Raw genomic sequence first — 26982 nt, 5'->3', positions numbered from 1 at the left:
TGGCACATAGCGTCCATTCTCCACTCTTCCTGTATGCAAGACAGGACTAGACTGCCACTGGTTCTCCAGCCTAGGGTCTGCACCCTCAGGCGGACCAGGAGTCTCAGGGAAGGCTCTCCTCCCCCTACCTCTTCTCCTAGGGTTCCTCCTCCTCTGGCGAGGGGTACACCTAGAACGCCATTCCAACCCAGGGTTTAACCCCTCAGGTTGTACCGGGGCCAGAGGTGGGCTCTCCCACCCTCTGCACCCCCTTCCAGAACCCTGCTCCCTACCAGCTGGGGCGGTACCTCTGGAAGAAGAACCGGTCGGGACGCTGGTTACAGACGTCCCACCCTTCAGGTCAGGCTGATCCCGAACCTGGCCTTCCAACCTCCGGCCTAGAACCTTTGGTGGAATAATTGCCTGGCACTCCAGGACTTCTGGGGATTTCCACTCCATCCCCCTGAGGCTATCAAATGACACATATGTCGAGCGACTGTCTGTCTGGCGCTGATCTCCCGTCCCCTGTCCACCTGACAGTGCGCGGAGATCCCCCAGAACAGAAGTGGTGCCACCCTGGTCACTACACGGGATCCTAGCCCAACTGGGTAGTCCCTGACCCACAGGCTCTTCCACTGGGGAACTCATCCCCCAATCACTCCTCACTCTGGACTCCTGTACCCTCCCTATCGGAGCGGTACTGCCAGACTCCAGAACCACAGGAGCCCTGTTTACGGGCGCTCCAGGTCCTCTACTCACTAAGAGATCTTCCTCAAGTGGACTAACAGGACAGCCTAGGTCCCCAACTTGGTGTTCCTGCATGAAACCATCCAAGTCCTGAGGCAGGGTTTCGGGCGTCTGGGGACCCTCGGTCACCCCCTTACTCCCGCTCCACTGAGCCAGGCAGTAAGCCCCTACACCCTCCTCGCTATCCTGGGACCTAGCTGGGCTACACTGAGCCTCCTCCACCACGCTGGGCTGGAGGATTTCTGACCCACTATTGTTGGAATCACTCACTAATGACTCTAGAGGACCTCTAGCACTTTCCCAGCGCTCTGCTTCCTCTGCAAGTTCCCATGGACAAAAAGAGTTATACCTCAACAGGTGTTGGCGCAACCCTGGAGAACAACTACTGAGCATCTGCTCTTTGATAATCATATTTAGTACTCCATCCAAATCCTGCTCCGGGTTAAACACCAGCCAGTCCACCAGGGCATCATGACATTCCTCCACAGCCTCCTCCCAAGACTGGTGAGACAGCTTCTTACTGCCCCTGAACTTCAACCTACATTCCTCCTCTCGGGAACAAGGTACCACACTCGGGGAACTGGGACTGGGACTCTCTATACTGCACTTTATATCGCTGCCACCACTGGACTCCACCCTCACTGGGGAATCCAGAAAACTACCACTGTGCTCAGGGGACAGGGAAAGGGATGAGGCGCTATCTCCTACGCTGGACCCAGCAAGGGACTCCCTACCCACGGGGTCCTCACTCTCTACTGGCGTCCAGGTACTGTCATCTTCTTCTGAATCTTCAGGGCTCCCCACAGACCCACCACCCTCCAGGTGAGAGGCCCGGGCCCTGTCTTACTCACTGCACTCACGTTTCCATTCACCTGCTTGCCATCCAATCATGTGGTTCCTCAGTTCGTACAGTGTCTGACTCTCTCACCCCTATGTTTCTCTCTCTACAGAACCTTTCCAACTCCTGCATACTGTAATAAACTAGATCACTGGGATCAAAAGCAGGCTCCATTCTGGCAGACGTTCTAGAGAAAAGATCACACAGGGAACCTAGGGGTCTGCGTTTAACAAAGGAGTACACAATTCACAAAGGATTCAGCAAGCTCTCTATCCCAGAGAACTCACACTCACTTGCCTAGTGCCACACACCATTCATCCACACACAACCCTCCCCTCGGACTGGTAAGGCAGTTTCTACCACCCCTGATTCCTCAACCTGACCACAAGTGACACAGGTACCAACTCTGGGCGCAGGGCGGGGGACAAATGTACAGGACACTATTACGCTGCCACCACTGAATCCCACCCTCTGGTGAATCCAGAAAACACAATGCACTTAGGGGGATGATCTACCCTCCCGAGCTAGGGACACCTAACTCACAGTGCACAAAAACACATTTCCAAAGAAATGACAATTAAAAACAAACTTAGAACAATAATCCCTATACCATGTGATTTATCTAAATGCAGAGTTTTGTAGTGCGGCCAGTTGCCGCTGCGGTACAGCGCAAACGCAAGTCCAAATCCCACCGCTGATCACCAATGTTAGAAATGGGATTTCTGGTTGGCTAAGGCTTGCGCCAAAGTCAGGCAGAAACCACCACTCTAGTCAGGGCAAGGAAGTTACACGCCAAAGATAACCCCTGCTCACCCCCTTGGTAGCTTGGCACGAGCAGACAGGCTTATCCCTGAGGCGATGTGTAAAGCGTTTGCGCGCGCACCCAGCAACAACACCCGAGGCCCACCACAAAGGAAACTCCACACAAGGTATTATATAAAAATAACCTTTGTATTATACCAAAAACACATTAGATAAGAACACACACTTTACAATGTGCCAACAGGCACGGGCAGAATTTACAAGGGATTATATATACAGGGGACAGGGCCACATGGACCACTGTCAGGAATTAGCACTTGGTAGAAATAGTACGTTTTGTAGAAATAACACTTTGTAGGAATAATACTTTAGAACATAGCACATACAATCACTGTAGCACTAAATAGAAAATGTAGCACACAACCAGTAACTACTGGTAACAGGTAAGTACCACCTACGCAACCCTAACCACCTTAGGAAAATACTGCGCAGGGAATCAGGACCTCACTAGCACCACCTGTACTAGGGAGAAAACAACCACCTAAGTATCACAATACCTGTAGGGGTAAACGCACATTACACATGATGCATCACATTCAGAGGTGTAGGGAAGGAAGACACATGATGCATAAAAACATTCAGAGGTGCAGGTTAGAAACAATAGCGCAAAACTCACATTAGCCACCACCTGTGGCAGTCCCTAGGCCAACTGGCCTTGAAGGGGCAAGGACGCCCTGTGTCCCAGTCAGGTTTAGGGAAAGACTGCGCAGGAGGTGCAATCCACAATGCAGAGTCAAGGCAAGACTGCGCACGCAGTCGGCGCAAAGCGCCACGGGCCCCCAACCTAAACGTTGCAGCTGCCCACTAAGTGCTGGGCAGCTGTGGAACTGAACTGGGGCACCACTGTGCCTTGAACACCAGTATCGCAGTCACGTGGGCCTCTCGGGACCCTCTAATACAAACAGTGCACCTTTTTAGAGCCTCGGGGCTCTAAACAACAACACAAGCCCCCTATGCCTCTGTGGCTCTGTAAACTACTGTGGGGCAAGGTGGGAGTGGCCCGCTGCCATCTGGGGCCACTCGAACACGGAAGAAATGCCCCGGTAACGTTGGAGCCCTCTAAGCTCTTAAACAAATTGCCCCCGTTCGTTGGAGCCTTCACGGCTCTGAACAAAATGCCCCCCGAGTACGTGGGAGCCTCACTGGGCTCAACAAAACACAATCACCACGTTAAAGCGCCTCACGCTCAGAAACCGAGGAAAATGCCCCCTTAGACGTTGGAGCCTTCCCGGCTCTTAAACAAAATGCGCCCCGTTGGAGCGGTCCGCTCTGGAGCGGGGCCGCTCTGCTACCGCCTCTCCCCACCCGGACTCCCTTTAACTCTTACCGGCTGGGGGAGAGGTGGCGAAGGCAGGACTCCGGTCTGCGGGGCTTTCACTCACTGCACTCGGGGAGGCGGGGTAGGCTCCCGTGCTCTTCCGTCTTCTCTTCTCGGTCCCGGCGCAGACTCTCCTCTCGCGGGGCTTCCCTTTTTGGAAGTCCCGCCCGCGGAGTCCTCACCTTCCGGGTCGCGCTAGGCAGCGGCCCGGGGGAATCCAATGCGCGGCTCGGGCCGCGGCAGTGATTTTAACTTCACAAGAGGGGTGGGCTCCCTCGCAATAAGCAATATACGGCGGGGTGGGCACCCACCGTAGGGAAATAATTAAATAAGCGGGGTAGGCACCCGCAAGCGCACCACAATGCCGGGTGGGCACCGGCCTCCAGAATAAAGCGCTCCTAGCGCTACGGCCAAAGTGAAAGCGCTCTAGAAGCGCTGGGGGCACCAAATAAAGCGCTCCTAGCGCTAAGGCAAATAAGAAGCGCATCCAGGCGCTTTGGGGACACAAATAAAGCGCACCCAGCGCTTTAGGATAAAAAGAACCACAAAGTCCAGCAAAGTTCTTCCCTGCATGCAGCAGGGCCGGGGTGGGGGGCAAGGCTGGACCCAGAGCCAGCTCACTGGGCCTCCAGGCAGGGAGGTAGTCCAAGTTTCGGTCCTCTGGTCCAGCAGCAGCAGCAGCCCCCCTCAGGTAAGATCCTGGCAGAGAACAACTTCTGTGGGGACACAGCCCCATTTTTATACATCTTTTCCCTTTGTTCTGGGTTCAGGGTGAGGGGGAAAACCAGTCGCAGCTGGTTGGGGAGCACCCTTGATGTGCTCAGCCCCTCACTCTATTCACTGGCAGGGCTAGGGTCATCAGTCGCACCACAGGGGGCGGAGCCAGCATTGTGTGGGGAAAACCCTGCCCTATTCAGGACCCAGGTGTACTCCTCCCACCCATCTAGCTGCTGATCTCCCCATTTACCACTGGGTGACTCATCCTGACTCTGGGGAATCCCTAGCACGTCACATGACCTCAACCAGCCAATCACGCGACAAGGCACACATTTCACACTGCACACCGAAGCGCCCACTTCTAGAAGTGGCACTTCCACACTAGGTACATGCACGCCGCACACATCATCGCGCAGCATTCAATCACACGAGTCCGCACATACCAAACTCGGGCCTGCACACCCCACGCATCAGGAACTACTAGGGACACATACACTCCCCATGCATTCCTATGGGAGGGCAGGCCTATCTCACCACATGCACTCAGAGTGCGCACGCACTTTACCCTGGGACACAGGGAAAGTGCGCAGAAACGAAAAATCACCACACCAAGTCACCAATAAAAAGCAAAAAAGTTCAGGGGTGAACCTGCCAGAAGGGCCAAGTCCAACACAACCCACTTCCAGCCAAAACGCAGTGCAGACCAATCACCACCGTGATGGACTTCCCTGCTTGGGGCGATAGAACACGGACGCGGGCCCGCAACTGCAGGGACACCCTCCGGTTCTACGCCACGGTGAACCCATGGAATTCTTTCTAACACCACTGTCTGGACCAACTGGGCTACCCCACTGGTACTCCCAAGCTGTCCGCGGCCAAGACCAGGCCCTAGGCCACCCAGGTGCCACCGGTCCTTGCCTAATCACAGAGTGGGGGGTAGTAACCCCTGGCACATAGCGTCCATTCTCCACTCTTCCTGTATGCAAGACAGGACTAGACTGCCACTGGTTCTCCAGCCTAGGGTCTGCACCCTCAGGCGGACCAGGAGTCTCAGGGAAGGCTCTCCTCCCCCTACCTCTTCTCCTAGGGTTCCTCCTCCTCTGGCGAGGGGTACACCTAGAACGCCATTCCAACCCAGGGTTTAACCCCTCAGGTTGTACCGGGCGGGGCCAGAGGTGGGCTCTCCCACCCTCTGCACCCCCTTCCAGAACCCTGCTCCCTACCAGCTGGGGCGGTACCTCTGGAAGAAGAACCGGTCGGGACGCTGGTTACAGACGTCCCATCCTTCAGGTCAGGCTGATCCCGAACCTGGCCTTCCAACCTCCGGCCTAGAACCTTTGGTGGAATAATTGCCTGGCACTCCAGGACTTCTGGGGATTTCCACTCCATCCCCCTGAGGCTATCAAATGACACATATGTCGAGCGACTGTCTGTCTGGCGCTGATCTCCCGTCCCCTGTCCACCTGACAGTGCGCGGAGATCCCCCAGAACAGAAGTGGTGCCACCCTGGTCACTACACGGGATCCTAGCCCAACTGGGTAGTCCCTGACCCACAGGCTCTTCCACTGGGGAACTCATCCCCCAATCACTCCTCACGCTGGACTCCTGTACCCTCCCTACCGGAGCGGTACTGCCAGATTTCAGAACCACAGGAGCCCTGTTTACGGGCGCTCCAGGTCCTCTAGTTACTAAGAGATCTTCCTCAAGTGGACTAACAGGACAGCCTAGGTCCCCAACTTGGTGTTCCCTCATGAAACCATCCAAGTCCTGAGGCAGGGTTTCGGGCGTCTGGGGACCCTCGGTCACCCCCTTACTCCCGCTCCACTGAGCCAGGCAGTAAGCCCCTACACCCTCCTCGCTATCCTGGGACCTAGCTGGGCTACACTGAGCCTCCTCCACCACGCTGGGCTGGAGGATTTCTGACCCACTATTGTTGGAATCACTCACTAATGACTCTAGAGGACCTCTAGCACTTTCCCAGCGCTCTGCTTCCTCTGCAAGTTCCCATGGACAAAAAGAGTTATACCTCAACAGGTGTTGGCGCAACCCTGGAGAACAACTACTGAGCATCTGCTCTTTGATAATCATATTTAGTACTCCATCCAAATCCTGCTCCGGGTTAAACACCAGCCAGTCCACCAGGGCATCATGACATTCCTCCACAGCCTCCTCCCAAGACTGGTGAGACAGCTTCTTACTGCCCCTGAACTTCAACCTACATTCCTCCTCTCGGGAACAAGGTACCACACTCGGGGAACTGGGACTGGGACTCTCTATACTGCACTTTATATCGCTGCCACCACTGGACTCCACCCTCACTGGGGAATCCAGAAAACTACCACTGTGCTCAGGGGACAGGGAAAGGGATGAGGCGCTATCTCCTACGCTGGACCCAGCAAGGGACTCCCTACCCACGGGGTCCTCACTCTCTACTGGCGTCCAGGTACTGTCATCTTCTTCTGAATCTTCAGGGCTCCCCACAGACCCACCACCCTCCAGGTGAGAGGCCCGGGCCCTGTCTTCCTCACTGCACTCACGTTTCCATTCACCTGCTTGCCATCCAATCATGTGGTTTCTCAGTTCGTACACAGTGTCTGACTCTCTCACCCCTATGTTTCTCTCTCTACAGAACCTTTCCAACTCCTGCATACTGTAATAAACTAGATCACTGGGATCAAAAGCAGGCTCCATTCTGGCAGACGTTCTAGAGAAAAGATCACACAGGGAACCTAGGGGTCTGCGTTTAACAAAGGAGTACACAATTCACAAAGGATTCAGCAAGCTCTCTATCCCAGAGAACTCACACTCACTTGCCTAGTGCCACACACCATTCATCCACACACAACCCTCCCCTCGGACTGGTAAGGCAGTTTCTACCACCCCTGATTCCTCAACCTGACCACAAGTGACACAGGTACCAACTCTGGGCGCAGGGCGGGGGACAAATGTACAGGACACTATTACGCTGCCACCACTGAATCCCACCCTCTGGTGAATCCAGAAAACACAATGCACTTAGGGGGATGATCTACCCTCCCGAGCTAGGGACACCTAACTCACAGTGCACAAAAACACATTTCCAAAGAAATGACAATTAAAAACAAACTTAGAACAATAATCCCTATACCATGTGATTTATCTAAATGCAGAGTTTTGTAGTGCGGCCAGTTGCCGCTGCGGTACAGCGCAAACGCAAGTCCAAATCCCACCGCTGATCACCAATGTTAGAAATGGGATTTCTGGTTGGCTAAGGCTTGCGCCAAAGTCAGGCAGAAACCACCACTCTAGTCAGGGCAAGGAAGTTACACGCCAAAGATAACCCCTGCTCACCCCCTTGGTAGCTTGGCACGAGCAGACAGGCTTATCCCTAAGGCGATGTGTAAAGCGTTTGCGCGCGCACCCAGCAACAACACCCGAGGCCCACCACAAAGGAAACTCCACACAAGGTATTATATAAAAATAACCTTTGTATTATACCAAAAACACATTAGATAAGAACACACACTTTACAATGTGCCAACAGGCACGGGCAGAATTTACAAGGGATTATATATACAGGGGACAGGGCCACATGGACCACTGTCAGGAATTAGCACTTGGTAGAAATAGTACGTTTTGTAGAAATAACACTTTGTAGGAATAATACTTTAGAACATAGCACATACAATCACTGTAGCACTAAATGGAAATGTAGCACACAACCAGTAACTACTGGTAACAGGTAAGTACCACCTACGCAACCCTAACCACCTTAGGAAAATACTGCGCAGGGAATCAGGACCTCACTAGCACCACCTGTACTAGGGAGAAAACAACCACCTAAGTATCACAATACCTGTAGGGGTAAACGCACATTACACATGATGCATCACATTCAGAGGTGTAGGGAAGGAAGACACATGATGCATAAAAACATTCAGAGGTGCAGGTTAGAAACAATAGCGCAAAACTCACATTAGCCACCACCTGTGGCAGTCCCTAGGCCAACTGGCCTTGAAGGGGCAAGGACGCCCTGTGTCCCAGTCAGGTTTAGGGGAAGACTGCGCAGGAGGCGCAATCCACAATGCAGAGTCAAGGCAAGACTGCGCACGCAGTCGGCGCAAAGCGCCACGGGCCCCCAACCTAGACGTTGCAGCTGCCCACTAAGTGCTGGGCAGCTGTGGAACTGAACTGGGGCACCACTGTGCCTTGAACACCAGTATCGCAGTCACGTGGGGCCTCTCGGGACCCTCTAATACAAACAGTGCACTTTTTTGGAGCCTCGGGGCTCTAAACAACAACACAAGCCCCCTACGCCTCTGTGGCTCTGTAAACTACTGTGGGGCAAGGTGGGAGTGGCCCGCTGCCATCTGGGGCCACTCGAACACGGAAGAAATGCCCCGGTAACATTGGAGCCCTCTAGGCTCTTAAACAAATTGCCCCCGTTCGTTGGAGTCTTCACGGCTCTGAACAAAATGCCCCCCGAGTACGTGGGAGCCTCACTGGGCTCAACAAAACACAATCACCACGTTGGAGCGCCTCGCGCTCAGAAACCGAGGAAAATGCCCCCTTAGACGTTGGAGCCTTCCCGGCTCTTAAACAAAATGCGACCCGTTGGAGCGGTCCGCTCTGGAGCGGGGCCGCTCTGCTACCGCCTCTCCCCACCCGGACTCCCTTTAACTCTTACCGGCTGGGGGAGAGGTGGCGAAGGCAGGACTCCGGTCTGCGGGGCTTTCACTCGCTGCACTCGGGGAGGCGGGGTAGGCTCCCGTGCTCTCCCGTCTTCTCTTCTCGGTCCCGGCGCGGACTCTCCTCTCGCGGGGCTTCCCTTTTTGGAAGTCCCGCCCACGGAGTCCCCACCTTCCGGGTCGTGCTAGGCAGCGGCCCGGGGGAATCCAATGTGCGGCTCGGGCCGCGGCGGTGATTTTAACTTCACAAGAGGGGTGGGTTCCCTCGCAATAAGCAATATACGGCGGGGTGGGCACCCGCCGTAGGGAAATAATTAAATAAGCGGGGTAGGCACCCGCAAGCGCACCACAATGCCGGGTGGGCACCGGCCTCCAGAATAAAGCGCTCCTAGCGCTACGGCCAAAGTGAAAGCACTCTAGAAGCGCTGGGGGCACCAAATAAAGCGCTCCTAGCGCTAAGGCAAATAAGAAGCGCTTCCAGGCGCTTTGGGGACACAAATAAAGCGCTCCCAGCGCTTTAGGATAAAAAGAACCACAAAGTCCAGCAAAGTTCTTCCCTGCATGCAGCAGGGCCGGGGTGGGGGACAAGGCTGGACCCAGAGCCAGCTCACTGGGCCTCCAGGCAGGGAGGTAGTCCAAGTGGCGGTCCTCTGGTCCAGCAGCAGCAGCAGCCCCCCTCAGGTAAGATCCTGGCAGAGAACAACTTCTGTGGGGACACAGCCCCATTTTTATACATCTTTTCCCTTTGTTCTGGGTTCAGGGTGAGGGGGAAAACCAGTTGCAGCTGGTTGGGGAGCACCCTTGATGTGCTCAGCCCCTCACTCTATTCACTGGCAGGGCTAGGGTCATCAGTCGCACCACAGGGGGTGGAGCCAGCATTGTGTGGGGAAAACCCTGCCCTATTCAGCACCCAGGTGTACTCCTCCCACCCATCTAGCTGCTGATCTCCCCATTCACCACTGGGTGACTCATCCTGACTCTGGGGAATCCCTAGCCCGTCACATGACCTCAACCAGCCATTCACGCGACAAGGCACACATTTCACACTGCACACCGAAGTTCCCACTTCTAGAAGTGGCACTTCCACACTAGGTACATGCACGCCGCACACATCATCGCGCAGCATTCAATCACACGAGTCCGCACATACCAAACTCGGGCCTGCACACCCCACGCATCAGGAACTACTAGGGACACATACACTCCCCATGCATTCCTATGGGAGGGCAGGCCTATCTCACCACATGCACTCAGAGTGCGCACGCACTTTACCCTGGGACACAGGGAAAGTGCGCAGAAACGAAAAATCACCACACCAAGTCACCAATAAAAAGCAAAAAAGTTCAGGGGTGAACCTGCCAGAAGGGCCAAGTCCAACAGAGTGCGACTTCCTAATACTCCTCTAGTCAAATGTTTTGATGCTCTCTGAACTCCTGAACTTCATACCGATGATGTAGCCACTCATTCCTCTACATAATACCCTAGCAGTAAAAACTTGCTGAAGTGTACCTTTATACTCTATTACCTCATTGCTCTCTGCGTAAAATGTGTGTAAGTAATGCAGACATACTCCCAGAGCAGACATAGAATCCCTAAAATCCTTTGTGGTGAATGCAGGACCACTGTCTGGCTGAAAGGTATGAACTGTGCCCATTGCTTATAGTCACTTCAAGTCTTTTATGACTGCTTGAGCATCAGCATTCCTTTGTGACTAAACCTGTAGGAATTGGGTGTAAAAATCAACAACAACCAATATATAACAATATCGGTTTACTGGATGGGTTGGCCAAATATGGTTGAGGTAAATTTCAGTCTGTCTACAAATTCCCTGCACTGCAGCGCATACTGGGGAGTATTTCTGTTCAGTGGCAGTAGGAAGTTTGTGGTATGTTTTGTGCATATTGAACACATTCTTGAGTGTGCAAAATCAGATCATACTCAAATATTACATAAACTTCACTGAAAGACATGACCCACTGCACCCAATGATGGTGTATATGATTTTGTCACCAATTTTAGTGGAGGAATAGGAGAAACTAGAATTATTAGTTCACATTGTGCAATAGGGAGCTCCTTCAAAATGAATTTTCTCTATGGAATCGAAGTGTGTTTCAGCTATGAATTAATAACAAAAGTGATTTGAAAGAAACAGGAAGTCCTAATGGGGTATGAAGAGGCAAAAGACATAAAACAGGTGCGACTTTATTGGTATAATTCAGGTATTTGAACTGAACTCATTATGATTTTGTAGTCCTTTTTCCTACCAGCATGCTACTAGTTTAGATTCTGTGAATCTCATTACAGAGGTGGCATCCAATCTATTTTACATGGCAGAATCATTTAATTGGTGTATAGCTTCACTATAATAATCATCAAAGTTAAGAAACACAACAATTTCACCTATATGAGCCTTTTTACTTACTATGACAGAGCTCATTTGCAGTGAGTTTGGCAGATGCGCTCCTCCTAGGTAATTTTAGCATGACTAATATATCTTCAATTCAAAGCGGTTTATGTTTATCTTCAGCTAATTATGGTGTAAGGCATAAATGTAGTCATTAAACTACCATCATAAATTAGATTGTGGCAAATACAAAAGTCTTTAAATATGGATGAGATTGAAACAATGTCCTCTTCTGATAATATGCGATTGTGTGTAATCTTGAGGTTTTGCATGGTTTGTGGTACTATAGTAACACCTGCAATAGTGCTAAGTGGTAGCACAAGTGCACTTACATAGACCATTGTTAGTATAAAAGCATGTGTAAATTTGTGTTAAAGGTTAGTAAAAATGACATTGAATAGCAGGGTAAAAAGTCAAGTCATAAAAATGTAAACAAAATCAGAACTATATCATCCTGTTAAAACAATTCATAAGTACATTTTCTTTACTCGTGGAAATATTACTAACTCGCTGGCAAGAGGTTCTCTCCCCATTGGTTCAAACTTGGTGCTCATGTGGAGATTACCTAGGGAGACACTGTTAAAACACTGTTAAAACCTTGAATAATAATATGTAAAATGGTCCATCACTTCCTAAATCAATGCTTTGTTCTAAGTCTGAATTTGCTAACATTATCTACAATACATCCCCTTTCAACTAGTATTAGCGATATATGATCATTAAAAAAAATAGTTTGTTGAATATTTTAAGATAACTCTGTTGCCCCATTATTTTCAGAGGGGTTTATTTCTTACTGTACACATTCATACAATCTTGAAAGTTCTTGGTGAGTACAATTGTTGCAGTATTTCAGCTATTAAAACATTGAACATTGCCAGTTTGTAATCCATTACAATTAGAGCTGTGATTGGACTCCCGTATGACAGCCAATACCTAATCAGATTCAGGATAAGACTGTCCTTTATCTTGCTTGCTCCATTGTGCTGATGAAGCAAACTATCTATGTTGATAGCACGCTGTGGTTGTCATGATTCTCAACAAATAATAGAGTTGTACCATGGTGAATGGCACGACATGTGACAAATCACATTTTCATAAGCATTGACAAAGCCAATAGGTCTCACCATTGCGACCTATCGGCTGTGTCTATGTCTTTTATGCTTGCTGTACAACATCATCAAGATGTGGTGCAGCAATGGGGAGAGGGAAGTTTGGAAGGGGTAGCAATGGTAAGCGGGCAGGTAGGAGAGCGCAGCATCACTTGAAGGAGACGCTCATAAGCGAGAAAGCAATGCAAGAGGAGAAGCACACAACAAAAAGGTAAACACGGAGTGCAGCAGGAGGAAGCGGTAATCAAGGGAGACACATTGAAAAACATGCACTCCTATGGAATGCCTAACCAAAAAATAAAAAAACTAATGTCTCATAAGTCAGGTGCGAAAAAACACAAGTATTGAGGTTATGCTCCAGGGAAAAGGGAAACACAAGAAAAGGAGGGAAAATCCCAGTAAAGCTAATGAATAAAAATCTATCAAATGAGAGTGACAACAAATCTAACTGATGGTAAGCAAAAGACAGGCTCTAAGCCCACTGTAAGCTGACAGGAGGTATTTTATCAGCCAGACTGCTTGTACTTATGGAAATCTACAGGGCTGTGTATGTCTACCCAATAGCAAAATGTTTCAGAATTGCCCACATTTATTCTGGATATCCTCGAGATGTGACTGAGTTCCTCTGTTTGAAAGAAGATGAAACAATCAAAACACATACAAAAACGGAGTAACAGGGTCTCATTTAGAAAGTGAGCAGGAGTGGTTCATCCGATAGGAAGTGGTGAGGCTACACCCTCTGAAAGTGTGTCAACTGTTTCAGCTACTATTCTTTAAGCAAATGCTCTCCACCTGGCTAAAGAAACTCTAAATATGGCAGACCATGTTTACTACTTTTGCCCTCAGGAATTGGCTCAAAATGTTCTACGCTATATAAAAGTGCAGAGTCCTGTATTGAAAACATTTAGAAGTTATTAGAGACCAAAAATTACAATCGGGATGAGTGGGGCCATAAACATTAAAAACAGTCAAGGATACAGAATCGATTAACAGCTTAACAAGGACCCAACGGCCATCAGTATCATTCTCTTGAGAAAGAACTTTGCATTTGAGTTTTTTTGTGACACAAAATGGCCACACCATTCTTTTTATTAGATGTAGGAGAGAATAAAACCGTTCCCACCCAGCCTCTCTTTAGTTTAAGAGACTCCGCCTCAGAAAGATGAGTTTCCTGTAAAAGAACTAGGTCAGGAGTATAAGAGGCTAGGTGGGAAAGCACTCTCTGTCGTTTAATAGGGCTAACGAAACCTTTCACATTCCATGAGATAACTTTGAATTAAAAAACAATAAAATGTGCAAGGAACACAGAAAAGGCATAAAACCAAGAACGCCATAAAGGACGACAACAAGTGAATGAGGGAAAAGAGCAAGACAAAAGAAAGTCAGGAGATACAGTAAGAGAAGAACAAAGAATGAGGAAGGAGGGGAAGAGGGAAGAAAAAAGAGGTGGAAGAAGAGACAGTACATATGACTGAGGAAAACATACCTGAAGGGGGAAGGGAGATGACAAAATGACGATGGGGTATGGGAGGATTCGACAAGAACGGCCTCCTAAGCCGGAGAGCAACACACACCGCACCAGGACGGAATACGTGGAAGACGAATCGTATGAGACGGAGAGGAATACGAAAGGGTGTATCGAATAATCTAAGGGAGGGTAAAAGAAACGTGTTATACAAAAGTCATGTTAAGATAAACAGCACAAAAGCAGACACTATATGTAAAACAGAAAACCCAGACAACAACCACTATATAATCACATCAAGCCGGAGAAGAATCAAACCAAGGAGAGAATATTTCAGCAAAAACCTGCAAGGAGAGAAACAAAACAGGTAAATAATCAACCAGTAGTAGGATTGGATGTATCCATGCCAGCATTGGTCTGAATGTGAATAAAATTGTTGAGTTCAGCTGGATCTTGGAAAGTCCAGGTGTTGTTTTGATGAGTTACTTTGAAGGTGCAGGGGTGAAAAAGGCCATATCTAGCTCCAATAGAACGCAGAGGAGCACAAAGGGACAAGAATTCCTTTCTTCTGGCAGCAGTGACACTAGAGACATCTTGAGAGAGAAAAACTCTCTGACCCATCCAGGACACTTGGCGTTTCGCTCGGGCTGTAGAGAGGACCAGAAGGAGATCAGTAAACTTGAGGAAGAGGATGATGACCCCTCGCGGTTTGGTTGAGGAGGAGGAGCGAGGGCCAAGTCTATGGGCTCGTTGGATACTGAGAGAGGTAGTAGTAGGAAGGTCCAGGAGTTTCAGAAGGAAAGAGGAGAAAAACGTGACAGGATCATCTCCCTCCAAGGATTCCGGAAGGCCATAAACGTGTAGGTTGTTTCTCCTATTCCTGTTTTCCAAATCTTCAGTGTGCTGTTGAAGGGCGAGAAGAGACTTCTCCAGAGAGGAGATGCGTTGAGAGTTTGACTGAATCTCTGTAACCTGCTGCTCCACAGAAGAAACACGAGCATCCATAGTTGACCATTTAGCCTCAAAAAGCTGCATCTTAGTGTTAGTCTCCTCCACGAACGGGCGCAAAGCGCGGATCTCCTCAAGTATCAACTCCATAGATATAGGGGATGGAGATGACTCAGATGGAGGAGGAGAGGAGTCCTGCTTCAAGCGCTTAGGTAAGGAGGCAGAAGGAGAAGACTTGCTGGAAGTAGGATGTGATGGAGAAGAACGGGTGGAGGACATTGTCGCCATTTGATCTGTGTGAGGAGGATGAGGAGAATGACCTGCCGCTGAGGAAGAGGCGGAGGAAGGTGGAGTCTTCGAGGGCACAAAGACAAACTTTGGGTTGCGTAACTTGCCCATGGAAGCCTGAACGTGCCAGTGACAGGGAGGCAAAGAGGCAATCCAACACAACGACCTGCACTCAAAAAGCAAAAAATGTCAATATGTCCGGTCTGAAGAACCCAGCGGTCAGCAGGAGCAGTGAAGGACACCAGGCCTCTAATAACTTCTAAATGTTTTCAATACAGTGATTCCCTGTTCATTTTGGGGGGGGATTGTAATCAAATTGTTGACCCGTTTCTTGACCGCAAATCCTCTGCCCGCTTTACTCCCCACAAATCACATACGCAATTCCTTGACACCATCTCTAAATCTCACCTTCTTGACTCATGGAGACTGTCCCATCCTGACTCTCTGGACTATTCCTTCTTTTCACCTCCTCATGCCTCTTTCTCTCGGATTGACTACATCTTCCTTTCTCAAAATCTCCTATCCTCGTCTATAGAGCCGATAGTTATCTCAGACCATGCTCCCATTGTCACAGTTCTTGATCTTCTCCCTCCTCCTCCCAAATCTTCTCGTTGGCGTTTCAATAACTCTCTTCTTCTGGATCCCCTCTTTTCCTCTTCCTTTCTTTCTTTTGCTACGGAATTCTTTCTACTTAATTCTGATCCCTCTTTAGCCCCTCATGTTATTTGGGACTCTTTTAAGGCTACCGCTCGCGGTTTTGTGATTGATTTTGTCCCAAAGAAAAAGAAGTGCTACCTTAAGAAACAGAAAGACCTTCTCTCCCATATTAAATCCCTGGAGCATAAATTTTACACTTCTTCTACTAAAACGGTTTTACCAGACCTTATACGCGCCAAGCTCGATTTTAACAAAACCACTACTGATAATGCTTCTTCAATATTACTTCGGAGCAGTGCCCGCTACTACTGTGGTCGCAACAAATCAGGTAAACTCTTAGCCAACTACCTTAAGTCTCGCAAGGAGCGTAACTCGATTGATTCGATTTATTCCACCGATAATCTTCTTTTGCATAAGGAGCAGGATATACTCGCTCAATTTCAAGGTTTCTACCAATCTCTTTATACTCCTGAATCCCCCCCCTCGCCCTCTCTTATTCAATCCTACTTAGATAAAATTCCTGCCCCCTCCACTTCTCATCTTAACTTCCCTGATCTGGAACTTGATCTCTCTATTAGCGAACTGTATAGAGCCTTAACGTCTCTGACTAAAGGTAAATCTCCGGGTCCGGATGGTTTCTCTGTGGAATTTTATCTACATTTTTCAGATCTTTTGCTTCCTAAACTTCTCTCCCTCTTCCAATCCTTCTTTACCTCTGGCACAGCTGCCGGTACTTTTCACGAGGCTACGATCTGCCTTATACCTAAAGAGGGTCGTGACCCCCAATTCTGTAAAAATTACCGTCCAATATCCCTTGTTAATGTAGACTATACATTATTTGCTAAACTTCTTGCCTTGCGCTTGGATCCTCTTCTCCCGCATCTCATTGGTAAGGAACAGTGTGGTTTTGTAAAGGGCAGGCTTACCTCGGACAATTCCCGCCTTTTCCTCAATGTTCTAAATAAGGTACCTTCTCTCAACATCTCTTTAGCCGCTATCTCGGTTGATGCTGAGAAAGCTTTTGATAGAGTAGATTGGTCCTTTCTGTTTGCCTCCTTGCGCTGGCACGGCTTTGGCCCTAATTTTATTTCTCTTGTTTCTTTACTTTATTCTGCCCCTAAGGCGTCTGTTTTAGATAATGGTAAACTATCCCCCTATTTTCCCTTACAGCGCGGCGTCCGTCAGGGTTGCCCTTTGTCCCCTCTACTTTTTGTTCTAGCCTTAGAGCCATTCCTTACGTCTATTAGAAATAACACTTCTATTTCTGGCTTCCCTTATAACAAGACTCATTTGAAACTCTCTGCGTATGCAGATGACATTCTTTTGTTCATTTCTGATCCTGACCAATCCATTCCGGCCTTACTGCTTGAGTTTAACTCCTATTTCCAAGTTTCTGGTTACAAGATTAACTCTGATAAAACCGAGATCCTTCCTCTTACCAAATTTTGTCTCCCTCATCAGTTTTCGACCACTGGCTTTGCATGGAACTCCTCTAAAATTAAGTACCTTGGAATTTGGTTCTCTAGCTCCATCTCCTCATCTATTCGGTTGAACATGTCTGCTGTATTATCCCGTATTGATAAGTTGTTCTCTTCTTGGAATCCTCTCTTTCTTTCATGGTGGGGTCGGCTGGATTCGATCAAAATGATGATTTCTCCCATTCTTATATACATCTTTTCCATGCTCCCCATACATATCCCTGATATCTATTTCAAACGCATCGACTCCTGTCTCTCTAAGTTTTTATGGAATCATAAAAAATCGAGAGTTGCTCTAGTTGCTCTTCGTAAACCGAAATCCAATGGCGGAGTCAATTTTCCGGATTTCCGTCTCTATCATAAATCTTTCTCTCTCCGTCAGGCTTCTAATTGGCTTGTTCTCGCACCCTCCCCTCTTGCTCCTCTTTGGCTCTCTATTGAACGCTCGCTCCTCTCTCCTTTCTCTCTATCTGAAATTATACATTTCTCTGCTAAGAATTTAACCACTCCTCTACCCCTGTTCAAGCACACTTCCTCCCTTTTACATGCTCTGGTCCGTCCTGATCCGGTTTCTCGTGAATCTTTTTTGGCCTCCCCTATCTGGTATAATTCGCTTATTCTCCTCAATAATCGTCCTATTTGCTGGACTGTGTGGAGATCAAAGGGTCTGATGTGGGTTAACCAACTTTTCGATGGTCTTCTCCCATGTTCTTTTCCTCGATTCCGACTTCTGTTTCATTGCCCTCAGTCTTTTTTCCGCAGATTTACTGTCCTCATGGCCATCATACTTGATGTTTATTATTCACTTCCCTTGTCATCCTCTCCCGTATCTCATTCCTCACTTCTTCAGATCTTGTCTACTTTACCTAAAGCCTCTCTCATCTATAAATTCTTCTCCTCCCCCAATCCGACCCGCCCGAAATCTAAATTGGAACTTGCTTGGGAGCTGGATCTGGGCTGTGACTGGCCTATAGCTGTTTGGGATAAAGTTTGGGCCAGGTCCTTAAAAATTTCCCGTTCCGCCTCACTAACTCAATCTATGTTCTTTCTATATCACAGACTCTATCTCTCTCCTGTTTCTATTTCTCGCTTTTCTCCTGATAAGGACTCTACCTGCTGGACCTGTTCTGCCCCTAATGCTGATCTTTTTCATCTACTTTTTCTGTGCCCTTCTGTTCTCGCACTTTGGGATCAGGTGTGGTCTTATGTCTCTCGTCTATTCTCTATCTCTATTCCATACTCTATCCCTCTTCTTTTTTTAGGTAGTGTTTCTGACACTCTCGATATTTCTTCTCACTCCTCTGGTCTATTAGATCTTATGTTGGCTCTGGCTTTTCAACACATTTCTTCTAACTGGAAGGATCTCTCTAAGCTCTCTATACATTGTTGGTGGAATTCTCTCTGTCATTACCATAGGCTCGATGTCCGTTTTGCCGCTGCCTCCACTCCTACCCTCAATAGAGATTTATTCTGGTTGCCTCTCACAACATATCTTGACCACATGGCTCTGAAATCTATCTCTCCTTTATCCTCTGAGAATTTTAAACCCCCATAAGTGTCTCTTTCTCTGTCCTTCTTCTTCTTCTTCTCCTTTTACCCTTCTTGCATCTTTTACATTTGCATTTGTCTTTCCTGCCTTTCAACTACTCCCTATCCTTGGCTTTCTTGCTGTTTCTACCCTACCTAGTCTTTGTCTGATCTCGTTATCTATTCTTCTCCTAACGCCTCATATTTATCTTTTTCTTTTTCCTTTCCCTTCCTTTCCTTTTCCTCCTTTTTTCTCCTCTTTCCCCCTTTTCCTCCTGGTTGCCTTTAAAATTTTTACAAAATGCTTTTTAATCTTCCTTCAGGTTTCTTCTGTTACCACATGATGATCCTCTGTTTTTTCTATTTTTGATTCTATATCGACAATGTTCTTTATATGATCTGTATTTTGTGGTTCATTATACTTTTCTTCAATAAAGCATTTCAAACATAAAAAAAAGTGCAGAGTACTTAGCCTTTTCTATTTGTTCTAGTTATATAATTACTTCCTGAATATTCCCATTTTATTCCCATATTAGATATTTTGCACAAAGGCTTTTAAGAGTACAGAAATTAGTATTACAGGACTACTACTTCAGATATTCATAAATCCCTTTGTGAATTACTCCTGATGATTTGCGAATTTGTAAGGCAGCTCAGTGAGCAAAGGCACTGCTTCTGAGATTTTTGGTTTAAATGCATTTTACAGATTCAAATCTAAACCGGGCAGACTCATATACGCCCCTATCACAAGTACCTTGGTAACTGTGTATTATTTCTCATGCATGATAAATAGTAATATCCCAAAGAACAATATTGGAAGCAATCAGTCATACAAATGATGAGTTCCTCATGAAAATGACGTATAACGTGAATGTTGGTGCTTACAACGCCAACTTATCCATGGCTTGGTATTTACCAGTAAGCAGTGCTTAATTTGTAAAATAATAACTGCTGGGGCTCTAACCAGGAGGCCACTACACCTTGCACCACCGATTGCCTGTCATCACTGTCTTATTCGACGGTACCAAAACAACTGCTAACCAGATTTCACCTTCAAGTGCGACGGCTCAGATTATTCCGGGTCCCCAGAGCTAAAGGAATGGCTGGGGAGGCAGGAACTCAATTTTTTTAATGTATTTTGTGTTCAGAAACAAACGATGTTCTGCTCATCTCTAAATTGGATGAGCAGCGCCACCATGTGGCAGAGTGTCATAAGTGTGGTGATGACATTTAAGTGCTGGTGCTGAGCACCGGAAACCAATTAAGTGCCGGTGCCGAGCACCGGAAAGCACAGGGTCAAATTAAGCACTGCCAGTAAGTATACAAAACAGTGATGGATGGAATGCTTGAATTAACACATGGGAATGAGAAATACATGAGGCTACGCTTTTTCACAGACATTTTGTCTCTCTTATTACGACATTGACATGCACACAGCTTCTGAACAGCATTACCACTATACGTTTGTTACTGAGTGTTCTCTATTTACAAGATGGTAGAAATGTTTCTGAAGGTAAAAAGAAAAGGTGTCCCTCTCATACAGAGAAGAGGAAAGCTGTAACAAGGGCAATAATAGTTTGTTCAAGGTCTATTTTGATTTCCTCTACAGAGTACGACACAGTGGGCTATCACAGTGAAGCAGCACGATCCCCGGATCCCAACATCATCCTGCAGATGAGGAAAGGTGTCTGTATAGGTTATGCCAGACTTTTCGAGCGGCTGTGCAGGTGACGTAGAAGCTGGGTGATGCCACATTTACAATGTAGAGTGAATCTGAGTGCAGAATCAAACCACCTATCCTGCTGAATACAGAGATGAGACAGATTTACAATATGTATTTGATGTCCTTAGTACACTTATCTTTGTTTCTGAGAGCCAATTTTCATGCCTACCACTTTCTATTTTAATTGCCTATGCTTTCCTGATACATTCCTTGTAATGCTTGTGAGTTTGATAAAAGCTACTCTTGTTATAGATGAAGTACCCTCCCTGTAGAGAAGCACATCATTCATAAATATGCATACTGGTAAAATAGGATTTTTCCTTCTAAGGGCCAAAACATAGTTCCTTTACTTTTGTTGATAGTGGCACACGAATAATCTGAATTAACATTAAAATTATCAATTTGAGAGCTTTGTCGAGAATCAGAACTATCTGTATAAAAAGTTGGAAAATTGCTTCAGTAGGGTTTCACCTCTTCTGAGGGTAAATTGCTGACTTCATTGGATTTTCCTAAAAATCTAGGAGCCCAAACAAGATGGCCTTTCATTCTCCAGCTTCATCTTCCCACCACATTAGCCACCAAAATACCTCACAGCCATTGGGGAGCTCATGAAGGCACGAGGAGTCAGAAACCTTTTAAACATAACAGCATTGGATGCACCTGGATTGTTCAGACACGAATGTATGATGTTACAACGCTATCTTTACACCGCGATACGTTTACAACGCAGTCATTACAACGCAAGTCAGTACAACGACTTACTATTCCAACTTCAGCCTACATAACAGTAGGGAAGGTGTTGGGATAGTAAATCATACTATTCCTTAGTGTATAGCGCCATCCAGTGCAAGTCGTTGTAACGACTTGTGTTGTAATGGCCACGTTGTAAGCGTATTGTGGTGTAAAGACTGCATTGTAATCTCCCTTCAGACTTGTGCCACGTGGTGAGAAATATGGCGTCTTGCCCGGTATTTCACTTTCCAGTGTCTTTGAACCAGCAGACTGTGAGGCTTATCAGTTTAAACAAAGCCTCTCTTTAACCCCTAACTGCGGTAAGGACAACACCCTGAAACTTGCAATAACACCAGGAGGACCCCGGTGTTCAGTCAACGCCCGGCCCAACGGCCAGGCACTCTTTGCTTGGAGGCTGTCGTGTCCTGCTCCATAATGGCACTCCGCTACCGACTACCTTCTTCCCAACACCCTGGAGCCAGCACTACGCTAAGATACTTGGAATTAAAAAATATTTTAAAATAGTGATTTACCGGCTGCAAAGTTAATTAGCTGCAATGCAAGGCAAGTTTAATCTGATTTCCATAAGCAAAACAATTGTACTACTGAATTCTACACCAACAATATTGTGCCATACTAGTATCAAGGACTGAATATCAAGGGACAAAATATCTAAAGGTAAGTGTATTTAGGTAATTATAGATTTACTCTTTCTAACTCCACATCTACATACCATGAAGATATATGTACTATACAGGTGCGTATATGTGGAGTTAGGTGTAGAAAATCTAGACTTATTTGCCTGTCGATATTTTATTTTCGATGCTTAGTCCCTGATATTCTGCCCCATTGAGTTTGTTGATTCGTTATTAAGGGGGCACTCTGAGTGAAACACCAGTATCTTGCTCATTGCGCCCTGTGCACCGGGCAGCATTCTTTGTCAGCACCGTCAATTATCAGCTTAATCTGGAAGGCACTATGCAATCAAATCATTTCCACTGCATAACACCAGGAGACTAGCACCAGGTGTGATTTGCAGTCCAACCACACCATTTGATGTGTCTCCCACTGAGCACAACATGCAAAACCAACCCAAATAATCAAACTCACATGACCAAAGAAAGTGAGGTTCATACTGTGAACTGGCTGAGTTATACCCAAGTGAAATAGAATAACACAGTGTTGTGCGTCCTGTACTTACTTCTTTGTCCAGTCGATTGTACAGCTTGCAATCTACTCTATACAGCTACAGGCAATATTTACCTTTGTCACCATTTCACACTAATCTCAGTCTGGTTCTAGAGCATCTGCCAATGGGGGAAATCACACTGCAACACATTAGACACCACCAAGCACCATAAGACACAAGGGAGATCACAGTTCATAGCCCCTATTCATTTTCCTCCGCTTCAGAGACCAGTCAAATCAAAGACTGCTATTTAACACAGCAAATAACCTGTAATTGTTTTGTTTAAACCATATCTATGCTCCAAACAGAATGTCTGAAATGAAAGAACACAAAGATAAAGAAGCAAAGGCCACTCTGAAGAGAATGAAACTGGATCACCCTATCGTGGAGTCCCCGTCAAGGACAAACTGGATAACACCCCTACTCTGGTAATAATCTTAAATAAGCTAAACACAGTTCATGACATTGAGCAAAGTGCTAAAACCAATACCGAACTCCTACAAGTGGAAGTGACAGGGACCAGGACAGACCTAAAGGATTCAAACAATAGAATCATCCAATCAGAATTTAGACTCAGCTCCTTAAAAATTGCAACAACCTCCAATCCAAACATCTCCAAGAATCTGACAGTCTAGTTGCCACTTTCAAACACGATATCACTGTCTTAGAAAATTGCAATTGAAGAAGCAACCTTAGGATTTTTGGTCTAATGGAAGGTACCAAGGAGACGGCACACTCAACCATTGCTTTCCTAGCATCTTGGATTCCTTCAACATCAACTTTATCAGATTTGTCAAGATAGAAAGACCACAAAGTATTACAAAATTTGGACCTAAGAATTCTTCCTCACCAAGACCCCTCGTCTTAAAGCCACTGAGAAACCAACACTCGAAACTCATTTTAGAATATATGAAGAAAGTAAAATCCATCACATGAAAAGAGGCAAAATCTCCACCCCGCAAGACTTTGCTAAGGACACTGTGGTTAGTAGGAAAGGCTTTTTTACTCTTAGGAGTAGACTGGTTGAGTTTAAAATCATCTTTAAAGGACACATTTTAGTGTTTACAGAACCATCTGATCTAGAAACCATCATTGATAACAAGCCAATATCTAGCATGGAAGTCAAGCCTACCCCAAACCAGGGATCCCTATAACCTCATCACCCTTTAATCTGGCTTGGATCTGCTATGCAATTACCCCATTAGTGCTTATCCCACTTCCACCAATCTAACAAAATGTAATTCATCACACTAACCACCATCCCAACTAGCTCATTTCTATTCACATAACCCAACTAATGACTAGGCTACACAGCATTTCCATTAGCCCACACTTGGAAACTCCTTCAAGTTCCCAACCTAAAAATATCTACAAGAATGATATACACATCCACACTTAAGACTATCAGGACAACAACCAATGTTGTTGTTCTGCATCCACATGTCCCTTATGAGCTCTATGCTCCGAACACCTCCACACCTACATACTCACTCAAATTCATACTAGGGATCCATCTATGTAGTCCATGACTCATTTTTGGCCCTTATAGATCCATGGTTTTGGTCTTTCTAGCTCTATGAATCACATTGGAGTACTGTTATATTTGATCCAAGTCCTTTTGTTTAACTATATAGTCCTCTGTATGCTAATGATATCCTTTGCTGTGTTATTGAAGACAACTTGCATTCAACTGTTTAATGTTTCTTATTGTGTTTAACAGGATCTCCTTGCGTGAGTTTCCTCACAGTTCCATGGTCTAGACCTCATCTCTTTGAGACTCCCTTTGGTTTGGTGGCGGTGGGATTGTTAGGTTTCTTGTGTGTATTTGTGCACCTTCTAATGGTAATTATTTTTCTCTTTTGTTATGCTCTTTTACCCTGATACTATGCCATCCTATTACACAAACCTCAGCTCATACTATCCAACACCAGAATGCACCCAGCATAGTTTGGCCATTACCCCATGATCAACATTAAGACTATCTCTCTTAAAGCCAAAGGCCTTAACGACCCGATTAAAAGGAGAAAACTTTCAGAATATTTCAGTAGCCTGAAAGGGGATTTTGCCTTTTTACAGGAAACCACAATTGAAAACCAGGAAACCCTTTCTTTATGTTTGGGCTGGGTCGACGAAATAGCATACTTAAGCACGGATGCTAAATAGAATGGAGCCATTACCCTGATCTCGAGAAATGTGGGGCTTACAGCCATTACTTCAGAATAAGACAATGAAGGCAGATGGCTTACCACTAGGTTAAAAACTGTAGTGAACGAGCTATAAGCTGTAAATTTCTATTCACCAAATGAAGACTGCTATCAATTCTGGCAATCACAAAATTTTACATTATCTTTCCTAGCTCCCAACTCCTATATAATTTTCAGAGGCGAGTTCAACATACCCATGGATAGAATCTTAGACAGATACTCATGAACTTAATTCAGATGGTCTAAAGCAGACAAGATAATGCACAATCGATGCACTACCCATAAACTCAATGATGTATGGAGGCTTCACAACCCCTTTGGCAACAAATTCACCTTCTTCTCACCCCCAACCAAAGCTACTCATGCATTGTTCATTTACTCATTGACACCCCCTTTTACAATCAACCGTGGCCTCATCAATCGACCCAATATTGATCTCAGGCCATGCCGCCATTACACTAACCATAAGACAAGAGCCAACCGAGACAAAAAACAACTCCTGCTGCATGAATGGCGACATTCTAGAAAACAAATCGGGTGTCTAAGAGCTAGATAAAGTTCTAATTACTTATCCAGGAGAACACAGATTCAGTCTCCTCCCCAGTGGTCTCATGGAATGCATTAAATTGTTCCATTAGAGGACAAATAATAAGTTATATGTCTAGGAGATACAGGGAGATAAACCTTACAGTAGACACAATATCTAAAGATATCAAATCAACAGAACAACTCAGTAGTTGCATTTGAATGCCAAGCTCCTAGAAACGCTTTAACACTTGAAATATTAACATGCATATAAGCATACCTAGGGGTTCCATGCACAAAAAACAAAAAACTACTTTACCTGAAAAAAGCGCTGAAGTCCCTAGCCGCTCTTTTAAACTTAAAAAAAACACAGAGTAGTGATCACCAGTATCATAACCCCTTAGAAAAGAATGTAAATACAGATGTGATAAAATTATTCACAACCAGCAAAGCTCTGGACCCTGACGTATTTCCGATCAGCTTTTACAAAAATAGAGCCACTCAACGCAAATTCTCTGGTACTGCTGCTGAAGCAACTATTATGATAATTCCAAAAGAGGGCAAAGACCATTTAGAACCCAAAATGTACAGGCCAATTTTACAAATAAGTATGGAAGCAAAAATATAAGCAAAAATACTAGCAAAACCCTTAGAGACTGAACTAAACTAATTTCCAATAAGGGTTTGTTAAAGGAAGACTCAAAGTGACAAAATGTACAACTTCTGCCACATTCTTGAAAATGACTTCCTTACCAACTCTCCTGCAGAGGTAAAGGCTTTCGGAAAAGTTGCCTGACCCTACCTAAAGTCTGCACTGCAGCAATACAATCTTTTTGCAAACTTGACAAAAATTATTATGAACATCCTACAGCAAGAATAAAAATTAAAAAGAACATATTAGACCCTTACGTCTCCGCTAGCGCACCCAACAAGAATGTACTTCTCCCCACTACTGTTGCTCCACACCATAGATCGTGTATTGCAACTACTGAGCAATTCTCAAGACTTTAACGGCTTTTGTTTCAATTCTTTCAAAACGCACCCTTCGTTGATGATATACTAATATTCGTACAGGCAGCAGACATTTGCGGACCTTTGCAGCTGATGACTGGAAGTGAAGCAGAGCGGTTACAGGAGGCAACATGGTGGCTGCACCCAGCCCGTTTGGCGGATGCTGAGCGCAAGTGGCACACAGCGGCTCCATTCGAGAAGCAGAGGAGTGTGTGTGCAGAGTCAGGTCCCTTGGACACCCCTCCTGCGTACTCGCGACAAGCTCTCTCCAGATGGCACTAAGAGCACCTGAATCCTTATGTGGATCGGCGCCTTGATTTGTGAGACTTCACACGGGGGTGTTTGCTGCATGGAGCAATGACCTCTTCTTTCATACTCGTGGACATTTCTGCATTTTCGTGTGGCTCGTGATGACCTCTCAGCCATGCAAGTGATACTCTGGGCATTATTGTTGATCTACAGTTAGTTCTGCCATATTCCTAAAGGTATCTCCTGGCATTTCCAACGCATTCCTCCACCTTCATCCCACAATTGTAGATTGCTCTAGATTGGGGACTACACTCCCCAGACTGCCCCTTCCACCACAGCATTACCCAATTCACTAGGAGGCTCATACAGCTACACTGGGGGTCCC

General features: G+C 46.4%; 1 protein-coding gene across 1 annotated transcript in view; it reads left to right on the top strand.

The window, feature by feature from the left end:
- The window catches only part of LOC146785333 (uncharacterized), a 217219-nt gene that overhangs the window by 77031 nt on the left and 113206 nt on the right, over positions 1-26982 (top strand). The window contains exon 4 of the mRNA XM_085633021.1: positions 20574-20691. Within this exon, the coding sequence (XP_085489147.1) occupies positions 20574-20691 (118 nt within the window). The remainder of the gene's footprint in view (positions 1-20573; positions 20692-26982) is intronic.

The sequence above is a fragment of the Triturus cristatus genome, chromosome 11 (assembly GCF_964204655.1).
Source record: "Triturus cristatus chromosome 11, aTriCri1.1, whole genome shotgun sequence".
In the NCBI taxonomy this organism is placed as follows: domain Eukaryota; kingdom Metazoa; phylum Chordata; class Amphibia; order Caudata; family Salamandridae; genus Triturus; species Triturus cristatus.
Note: the sequence above shows the minus strand (reverse complement) of the source record. Positions and strands in the feature narration are given on the sequence as shown.